The sequence below is a fragment of the Lactuca saligna genome, chromosome 9 (assembly GCF_052625555.1).
Source record: "Lactuca saligna cultivar CGN05327 chromosome 9, ASM5262555v1, whole genome shotgun sequence".
Classification (NCBI taxonomy): Eukaryota; Viridiplantae; Streptophyta; class Magnoliopsida; order Asterales; family Asteraceae; genus Lactuca; species Lactuca saligna.
In genome coordinates, this window is record NC_136425.1 from 35971606 (window position 1) to 35982500 (window position 10895).

The following is a 10895-nucleotide window of genomic DNA, read 5'->3' on the forward strand; positions in this document are numbered from 1 at the left end:
CAGGGACAGCCTGAGTAAAAAAAACATAATACAAGGACGATCAGAATTAATTTTTGAAAATACGGACTAAACACGTTTTTTGACATATACACGAAGTAATTTACATTTTTATGTAAGATTGTTTTTGGGTTTATAAGATCAGGATCATAAAATAAGGATTTAGATGTTAAAATTCTACAAAAAAAAAAAAAACATTTTTTTAACTTACAAGTTTAAAATATGAAAAATATCTCCAATAATCAGTTTTCCATTCAAAACCTTTAATAACATCTAAACATTAGCCACAAAAAATGTAACATTAAATCGGTCAAAAAATAAAATCATAAAGTAGTAAATTCACTTTTTGTATATTTTTTAAATGAGTTTTAATAAAAAAAAAAAAAAAAATCAAGGGATGGTAGGACCGGATCGGATCCCGATTCTACGATCCTATCTATGATCATACGATCTTATTTACGATCATATCCCAGATACGATATTTATACAATACGATTCGTTTTCCAAAACTTTGGTTTATTGAAACTATCATTTCACTAATATTTTAATTTTGTTAAATCCGCCATTTAACTAATGTTATCACCGTAACCAATCAACCTAATTAATAAATTTATTTTAAAATTAAGACATAATTAGAGTTTTCGTTCCTATAGCTTGGAAGTTATTTTGAATCAACTCCATTTTTTTTTTTTTTTTTTTTTTTTTTTTTTTTTTTTTTTTTTTCAATTTTAACATATGAAACATCATAACATAAAATCAATCAAAACCCAATCTAAAATTTTAACAAACCGAATCAAAATTAATTTAGAAAACACATCACTGTCATCATTGTCACCATTGACCTTCATCATCTATCCCATTCATCTTTATGTTAAAAAAACATCACTAATACAACGACCACACTGGTCAAATTTTACATGCTTATGCTCTGCAAGTTATAGGTGGTGTTGTTTCTTTTTTTATTTGTGCATGCTTATGATGCCTGATTTGCCTATTTAATCTGATTTTTTTTTATCTGGATCGATGCCTTGGAAACTCTATTTATTCTAAATCTCCTTGATATTGCTTGATTTTTCTCGGCATTCATTGTTTTGATTTTATTGTGTCGTTATTTAGTTTTTAAATTTGATTTTAGGGTGTTGTGATCAAGAAGTTAGTGGCATTTCGGTTATTTGTATGTTAAAAGCGTCTGAATCGCTTACTTTAATGGCCTAGGGAAGAGGGACTAAAAGTGTAGCACAAAACATTCATAGGGTTGATTACGGTTAAAATTTAAATACTTTTCGCTCGATACAAACTGTCCAAATGCCAAAACGTGGAATTTGAATAGTAATAATAAATAAACACCATAAAAAATAGAACCCACAAATGTAAATAAAATCATATTCTTGTAGTTTTGTAGTTCAATACTATTTCGATATTGAGAAAGATCCAACATTTCTAGTATTGGTCGCTCCAATACATGCTATAATTTGAAAGTTTAATGCATTTTATATCTAAGGGGAAAATGTTTGAAAGTTTAATGCATTTTATATCCAAGGGGAAAATGAATACAAGGCTGTTATATATCTAAGATTAGGTGTGGAACCTAAAAAACTATGTGGTTTTGATTAAAGAAAACAACTCATTCATCATTTTCTCTATGAATGATGCTTGTTAAAGGTAACTTTTGAATTCCTACTTTAATTTAGCATATTGTTATTCAAATTTCATTTTTTCTTGTCATTCAAGTGCATGTGAGTATATGTGTTTTTCCTCTTATCGTAAGTTTTTTCATCTGTATTAATTCTCGTGTTCTTTGATTTGCACATTAAAGAACTCCATGGAAGCCATTGATTTAGTTACCGAATGGTGCTTTAATCTTAGAAGGCCGCGAAACAGAAGAAAGACTATTTATTAAAAAAGGAAGCAAATTCAATGTAAAGATAATCATGACAGAAATAAACCAATGTTTCAATTAGCCCTAAGTTCATTACAATAAATAAATAAATAAATAAATCCGCCGCCTAACTTCATTAGTTATCCGATTAGCCCTAAATTTATAAGAAAATCGACAACGTAGTGCTCAAGGTTTTGACGAAAAAAACTCGCTCAAAACAGCAAACAAGAGCTTGTTTTGATGATGTCAATCTCAAAATAATATACCCCTAACAATATGTCGCTAAAAAGAAGATTTTTGCTAGTTTTCTTATTAATCGAAGATTACAAGGTATGATATCTAGAAAATCGATGGTAGCAACCACACGAGTGTAGATTACTCAATGGTAAATGAGATTAGACTAACCAGTTTTCTTTTTATAGAAAAAAAAAAAACTTTAAAGAGATTAACTATCGGAAATACTGTTAGAAATAATGAGTTTATTGTCAAATATTTCCAATAATTTAGTAAGCTTTACATTTTTTTTTATATTTGAACATATTTGAACGTACGTAGAAAACATTTTCAAACTTTGTATTTGATCATCTTAGCATGAAAACATATTATGGAGGGGAATACATAAAACACTAGAAATTTTCAATGGTTTGGGGTGGAGGGAGAAGATGTTCTTCTATTTCACCACAATCTACTTAACGAAGAATCCTCTCATGTCTATATATGTAAGTGTGGGGAAGTTTAGTTACAAGAGATCTTCATGTTTATTTGTTGAATGGCTTGATTGATTCACTATATAACATGTAATATAGTGTAGCAAATCCAGAAAAAGAATTGTGGCGGACAAATAAAATATTATAAATACTTTGAGGTTACTTTTATTATATTTAAATAAGAAAAAAAATATAATGTATCTTTATAATATAAAGCAAGTTGATTTCCCAATATCTATATACGTAAATATCCTATTATCAACTTGTTTTGTTTTCTATTTCTTTTTGGAGATGTGTGAAGTAATTATAAAGTATGAAATTAATATAATTAATTTCTTTAAGCACTTATTACTAATTTTTTAACAATTATTAATTTCGCCATTGTCTCCTCATTTACGGCATGGATCATGGTTTATATAGTTTGACACCCAGAATACAAACACCTCAATAAGTTTTTTTTTTTTTCATTAAAAATATACATAAAATACATAAAATTGTAAATTTGGTCCCTATGATTTCATAAAAACTACATATAGAGTTTATAAAGTTTTCAATTTGTATAGAAGATCCAAAATCATAAATTTTTCATGGTTTGGTCAAAGTTGTAAAAAATGTTCGGCGGTAGTTCGGCGTCGATTGAAGATAAGTGATTAATTAGACTCGGTGGGGATTAATCGGCGATTCATCGGGGACCTTAAATTATTAATAAAATTATTAAAAAAATTAATATATCCTAAAAAGTTAAGTATTTGAAAATTTTAAATTTTAAAATTTTGAAATTTTAGAATAATATTTTAAAAATTGAAAGCTAAAAAATTTAAAATTTTAAAACTTTGGTGTAATATTTGAAAATTAGTATTTTATTTTTTTGAATTTTTTAACTATTTCCTGTCTCTTACCGTCGAGGTTCGCCAAGGCCGCCAAGGACCGCCAAATCCGAGTTTGACCGATTTTGATCAATTTCCACCAAACACCCTAATTGTAATTGGTTCAAGGCCGCCAAACGATTAATCATCGATTAGTCGGCCATCAATACCGATTTCTGCAACACTGGTTTTAGTATAAAAAACTTTAAAAGACGATTATACCATTTTAATTTCTTTTTTGTATTTTTCATATTTATATTTATTTTAATCTTTAATTAAGTAAAAATAAAAAAGGAAATAATGGACCCACCACAAAGACACATCTTAATCGTAATTGGTTCGAGACCGCCAAACGATTAATCACCGATTAGTCGGCCGCCAATGCCGATTTCTTTTTTGTATTTTTTATATTTATTTTAATTCTTCCTTCATTACCCTCGTCTCAAAAGTCAAAGACCCGTTGAATCTAGAGATTATAGGCCTTTTAGTCTCATAGGCTGCATGTATAAGATTGTTTCCAAGATACTTGTAGTGCGACTAAAAACAGTGGTGGATTCTGTGATTGACGAAGTGCAGTTAGCATAGTATGCTCATGGGCAAAGACAACCAAAGAAAAGGTGTTCCTACTAAAAATAGACTTCGAGAAAGCATTTGATTCAATCAATTAGGGGTATCTTGATTCGATCATGGAATAAATGGGCTTTAGTTGTAAATGGCGGGGCTAGATACCTGCATGCCTTTCATCTTCTAGGGCATCAGTTCTGGTTAACGGGTCCCCAACTGAAGAGTTTCTACTTTCCAACGATGTGAGGCAAGGTGACTCGCTCTCTCCCTTTCTATTTATTATAGCCATGGAAGGTTTGAATATAGCCATTAAAAATGCTCTAAATAAATCCCTCATTGATGGTATCTCCTTACCACACAGTGGCCCTACCTTATCCCACCTGTTTTTACACTGACGATGCGATTTTTTTGGGCAAATGGAACACAAGTATTATAAAAAAAGTTGGCAATAATTTTAAAATGTTTCCATATCTATTATGGATTGAAAGTTAATTTTCAAAAATCACGTCTATTCGGTATTGGAACCATTGATTTAGATATACAACATCAAGCGCATATACTTGGATGTCTCAAAGTTACAATACCATTCATGTATCTTGGAGTTCCGGCAGGGGCAAATATGTCATTAAAGAAAAATTAGAAGCCTACAATTGATAAGTTTCACTCTCGTTTATCCGTTTGGAAAGCGAAAATGCTATCTTTTGGGGGCAGACTCACTCTCATAAAATTTGTGCTTAATAGCTTACCTACTTACTATTTTTCATTGTTCAAAGCCCATAATGGGATCATTGATGAACTTGAAAAATTAAGGAGGAGGTTTTTGTGGTGTGGAAAGGACTCTAACTCCAAGATACATTGGATATCATGGTCAAAAGTGGTAGCATCTAAAAAAGATGGAGGGCTAGGCGTGGGTACTTTAAAATCCCAAAACCTAGCATTGCTTACAAAATGGTGGTGGAGACTCAAGGAAAAATTTGGTGGTCTATGGAGAGAATGTATAAGCACTATTCACAATCTCAAAAGGAAACCAGCTACCATCATTGCAAAAGCCTCAATTACGGGAGTTTGGTGCAATATTGCTAAAGCAATCAAATCTTTTACGGAATCAGATGTCAATTGCCAGGATCTCTTCACTTTAACCCCAAGTTCAAACATAAGTATCCTATTCTGGAAAGATCGATGATGTGGTTCCTTAACCTTACAAGAACGATTCCCAAGGTTATATGAACTGGAGGTAGCATTGGAGGATTTTTATAGTCTATGCTCTGTGATTTAGGTGACTAACACACAACCGGTTCTTAATGGATTTCGATTTAATCTTAGCCTTGATGGCAACTACACAGTCAATATCCTACGCCAAAGGATTGATTCCAGTCATACCCCTCTCGATGGAAAAGTGATAAATTAGTCAAATGTTGTTCCATTGAAAATCTGATGCTTCATTTGGAGAGCAGTTTTGGATAGGCTTCATGTGGCATCAAACTTAGCCAAGAGAGGTGTTAGTTTATAATCGACTCTATGTTCCCTGTGTAATAAATGAACAAGAAACAAGTGATTATCTATTAATTAGATGCAGTGTGGCAACGAAGGCTAGAGCTTGGGTTCTCAAATGGTGCGGCATACCAGTCACTCCATTTGTCAACGTGGTCTAATTTAGTAACCTTGCAGCTACGTGGGGGAATTGCCCAAGGAAGAGGAAGAAGATCATTGTGGTGTTTTATGGGCTATTGTGGTCTATCTGGATGGCTAGGAACAACAAGCTGTTTAACGGGTTGACATCGAATCCTGCTAGGATTATCGATGAGGTGGTGTCCATAACTTTTGCTTGGTTCAAGTGTAGAACTTCGATGGTGAATTGCAGGTGGATTGATTGGAGTATCTCACCCTTTTGTTAATCTTTATTTCTATTTTATGTTGTGCTACACTCTTATTGTATGCTGTATTTTGCCATCGATTTAGTTACTTGCTAATCGTGTGACCTTATATATATATATATATATATATATATATATATATATATATATATATATATATATATATATATATATATATTCGTTTCTAAAAAAAATAAGATATGTTTTATTTAACTTTTTTTTTGGGAACGTAATAAATCCCATAAATGTATTGTAACAATAGTTAATACAAAAATAATTACCAAATGACTTCTAGTTCAGTAGTACCAAAAATTGAAGATTCAAATCTCATTGAAGAAATATATGAAATTAAGAGTAGATTAGATTTATTGTTCTAAAATAAAATACAATAGTAATTTAATTAGAAAATGATTGTTTCATACATTTTATTTTGTTTTTATTTAAATAATTAAAGTTCAGAACTTTTATATTACTTATAAAATCAGATATAATGCTTGAGAATAAAAAAGAAAAAAGTAACGCATTTTGTGGCCATGATAAATGAATATTATGAGATATGAAGTCCCTACTCCTCTCCCACTGTTTGTCTCCCAAAACGTAAAAGCAGAAAGTTGGGGGACCAATAATGTAAGTTTGTGGGGTTAAGCATTCATCATGCTGGGACCCACCCAAGATGGACCCGACTTGTTGGAAATATGACACATATAGATTCCCTTTCTTTTATTTTATTTGAACATGTAAAAATAAAAATTTTTAATTGAACTTATTTAAAAAAGAAAATACATTTTTAAGTTATATTTAAGAACATATACTACGATTTTATACTAAAATAAAAAAACACAATTCTTAAATAAAAATTGATAATAGCTTTAACTAAGAGACCAAAGAGACATGTTATTCACCATTTGTTTGGTTGTTATTATTTATACATCTTTTACTTATTGTATACCTTTTTCATTTGACAAAAAAATGGAAACAATAAGTAATTTGGGATATATATTTAGTAAAATAAATTTAAAAAAAAAATTAAGATAGGATGTAAATTTAGAAATAGAGTATATACGCTGCCAGCATCTACCCGATAACTGCATATTTGAATATCACAGGCTACCAACACCGAAGTCTATTTGATCTTTCGGACATGCAGAGTTGGTGTTATTATCCTCTAATTGATTGTTGTTTCTAATTTTTCATGTAACCTTTCATTCTAGTTTCTTGTTAACCTTTTGGTTATGAAATCTTTTGCTTTTAAAAAAATTATTTTTTATTACGATATCACTTAATTAACTATATAACGTTGATTTTGAAAGTATATAATAAGAAAATAAAAACGCTATATTCGACTGTCCCACATTGCGTTTAATATTATAGGACGATCACAGGAAAATATATAAACCGTGGAACATCAAAGGTAAAATGTCCATTGGGACTAAAGTAGATACTACATCACCTAGAAGAAAAATCCACCGAAAATATATATGTTTAATTTGTCTATAATTGAAGTTTACAAATCATCAGATTAATACTTCAGTTTTTATTAACGAAGTATAACTCAAGTTAAGATATAATTAAATGCAACTAATTACAACCAATCCAGGTCATATTCCGTTAAACCAAAACCAATATATATCAGTACTTAATCATATAAAAATGGATTAAAATGAAAGTAAGATGTAAATATTGGTATATCATTTTACATAAATTACTTTTTAAAGAAATTTAATCATTTTGCTTTTTAAACCTCAATAACAAAATTAGAAATTAGATGATAATCGATTATGATTCATTGTATTAAACCCATAAAAACCTATTACATATTTTTCCCATTAGTTTGTTCATAATAAATGTTGACAAGTTCTTTACAACTATTAAACATAAATGCATTTTAGCTTAATCCAAAATATGTAATAAGATGAGACACTATTTGCATGCTTGCTTTACAAAATTTATAGAGAGATTGCTGATTTTCATCATCAAATATTCATATTGCAAACGATGATCACAACCATATGAAAATAAAACTATAAGTTTACATAGCAGCGACAGTCTCGGAAGCACCAGATGAAGTGGTAGCAACCGAAGTCTTCGTTGACATCGAGCACTTGTCTTTCTTCTCGTCTAAATTCATTTGTTGTTGTCTACACTCTAAACTGCAAAATGCACTGTCACCTCTGCAAAGATGATGTTTTTATGTAAGTTTATTATTTAGTTTGTAATCAAGAAAAGGCTTTTTATAAGCTTATTTCAGATTTATGAATCCGCTACTGTCTTGATATGTGTGTAGGGTTTCAGAAGTGAATTAATTAAATAACTTCTTTGATGTGTTTGAGAATCATAAAAAGATTCAATAAGTATGAGAGTGTCTTGATTTCATGATTACTGATTATGAAAACAGTAATAATATGGAGGTGTTTATGTAGTAAAAAAACTTTGGATTAATATGTATACCTACCTGTACATGAAGATATCACGGCCGGCGATGAGCTGGCGATTGCAGAGGTGACAAGCTCTCAAGAAATGAGATGTTTGGGTGTAGTCGGCGGAATTACGCCGGTGAATCTTGGAAGTAACGGTGGGTGAGAAGAAACGTGGATCGACCGTACCATCGGTTGTTCTCGGTGGATTGATGGTGTTGAAGGGGTTGTTGTGGTGATCATGTGGTGACTGAGAACTCCCACGGCCACCGTCGATGGTGGTGGTGTGGTTGAGATCTAAGGAGAATTCCGTCATGCTGGTGGTTCTCTTCATCGGAGGCCTTTGTCTCTTACCCAACAACATGGTTGTAGCTAGAGAGAAAGAGGATGGGCTTTAGAGAGAGAGAAGGGTGGTGATGGTGGTGGTGGTGGGAGGAGTGAGAGTTGGGGAAGATAATAGAGGGAGCCAGAAAGCATGGAGAGAATCTCGGCCGTTGCTTTTATTTTTAGGATCCTTTACATTATATGGCACAAGTCTACAATCTACATCATCTACCACTTTTTATTTTATATTTTTAATAATAAGATGGCATTTCAATTTTCAACTATATAATTATAGATTTGTATATATACATACCTATAAATATACTTACTATGTATGTATAGATGCTTATTTTTGCATTTATATATACGCACATATGCAATAGAGATGTATATATGAAACAAAATAGACAAGTAAGATAGACTCGTAGAAGTGATATTTGATTCTTATTCTATTAATAATAAAAACAAGAATAAATTACAATTTTGGTCCCTGTAGTAATCTTTTTGCAGGTTTAGTCTTGGTTTGGAAATTGGACACCACTAATTTTAATGGGAAAATGACTCTTGAGGGTAATTAACTTTTGCGTTTGTACTCATTTTTTTTTTTTTTTTTTTTTTTTGTATTCAGTATACCATCGAACTTGTTGTTAGTGTTTACCATAGCCCTTTTGACCGGATTTTGACCTGTGATAGCCGGTCAAAGGGTTATGGTGAACACAAACAACAAGTTCGATGGTATATTGAGTACAGAAAAAAAGGAAAGGGACCAAATGAGAACAAATGCAACAGTTGGTTACCCTCCTGATTCATTTTCTTTTTACTCATTTACAACAAATCTCACACCATCTCCTACTAATACTAATGACTTTATGAGATTCATTCTTGCTTCTCTTCAAAACATAACCTACGAAAGGACATTATTCATACATGTACAACTTTGTAATGCACTTGAGTATTTATTAGGGGAATCTTGAATAAGTAGGCGCATTTCATGACTACATTTACATTTGCAATCAAATGACTTATCGTATCATGGATTCTAGACAAGTCTACAAACGAGTGGAATCACAAGTGCTGTGATTTTGGAGTTTACTTAGCTTTAAGATCGAACTTATAGGATAAGATACAACATCAATATGTACAATATTATGCTGTTTTTGTAGACACATCACCATAATATTATACATATTGATGTTTTATCTTATCCCATGAGTTCGATCTTAAAGCTAAGTAAACTCAAAAATCATAGCACTTGTGATTCCACTCGTTTGTAGACTTGTCTAGAATTCATGATACGATAAATCATTTGATTGGAAATGTAAATGTAGTCATGAAATGTGCCTGCTTAGTCAAGATTCCCCTAATAAATATTCAAGTGCATTACAAAGTTGTACATGTATGAATAATGTCCTTTCGTAGGTTATGTTTTGAAGAGAAGCAAGAATGAATCTCATAAAGTCATTAATATTAGTAGGAGATGATGTGGGATTTGTTGTAAATGAGTAAAGAGAAAATGAATCAGGAGGGTAACCAACTGTTGCGTTTGTTCTCATTTGGTCCCTTTCCTTTTTTTGTACTCAATATACCATCGAACTTGTTGTTTGTGTTCACCATAACCCTTTGACCGGCTATCACAGGTCAAAAGCCGGTCAAAAGGGCTATGATAAACACCAACAACAAGTTCGATGATATATTGAATACAAAAAAAAAGAAAAGGGACCAAATGAGTACAAACGCAAAAGTTAATTACCCTCAAGAATCATTTTCCCAATTTTAATTGTTGGCAAATTCATCTGTTTTGCTCATTCTCTCACTTATCGTCAGCAAATTCCTGTTAAGTACTTATGAAGCGACTAAAATGCCTTTGTTTGTGTCTTTTCTGGTTTTTTTTTAGTATGTTAGAGGTCTTTAGGGTTAGGTCCAAAACATTTGGTGTTTAAAGTTTATCTATGTATTGGTATGTGATCTTCATTTGAGCACCAAACAATAATATCAAAGCAATATATTATCTTACATTGTATTAGAACGTTGTATTAAAGCTCTATATTAAAACCATCCTGGTAACCATAACCCACAATAATATATCCTCCTTTGCCTCCAACGACAGTCTCTCATAGTTGTGAGAAGTGCCTTCATTATACTTTATATTTTTACTTTTTTTTTTCTCTCCTAAATAATAAAATGGCTACCGGCATCAAACCAAAGTTTTTTACTCAATGTCACCGGTATCCTCTTCTATGTGGCGGTAGTCGCCGGTATCTTCTCCTTTT

General features: G+C 31.4%; 1 protein-coding gene across 1 annotated transcript; it reads right to left on the reverse strand.

The window, feature by feature from the left end:
* Positions 1-7755: 7755 nt before the first annotated feature.
* LOC145018727 (senescence-associated family protein (DUF581)) lies at positions 7756-8799 on the reverse strand. The gene is made up of 2 exons (XM_078976584.1): positions 8340-8799; positions 7756-8058 (listed from the first exon to the last, which is right to left on the reverse strand). Exons 1-2 carry the CDS (start codon positions 8663-8665, stop codon positions 7917-7919), a joined length of 468 nt encoding a protein of 155 aa, XP_078832710.1. The 5' UTR covers positions 8666-8799; the 3' UTR covers positions 7756-7916.
* Between the last annotated feature and the right edge of the window lie 2096 nt (positions 8800-10895).

Coding starts and splice junctions, on each gene's coding strand:
- LOC145018727 (XM_078976584.1), bottom strand. CDS start 8,665: ATGTTGTTGGGTAAGAGACAAAGGCCTCCGATGAAGAGAACCACCAGC. Junction 8,059..8,339: donor CGTGATATCTTCATGTACAG/GTAGGTATACAT, acceptor TCATCTTTGCAG/AGGTGACAGTGCATTTTGCA.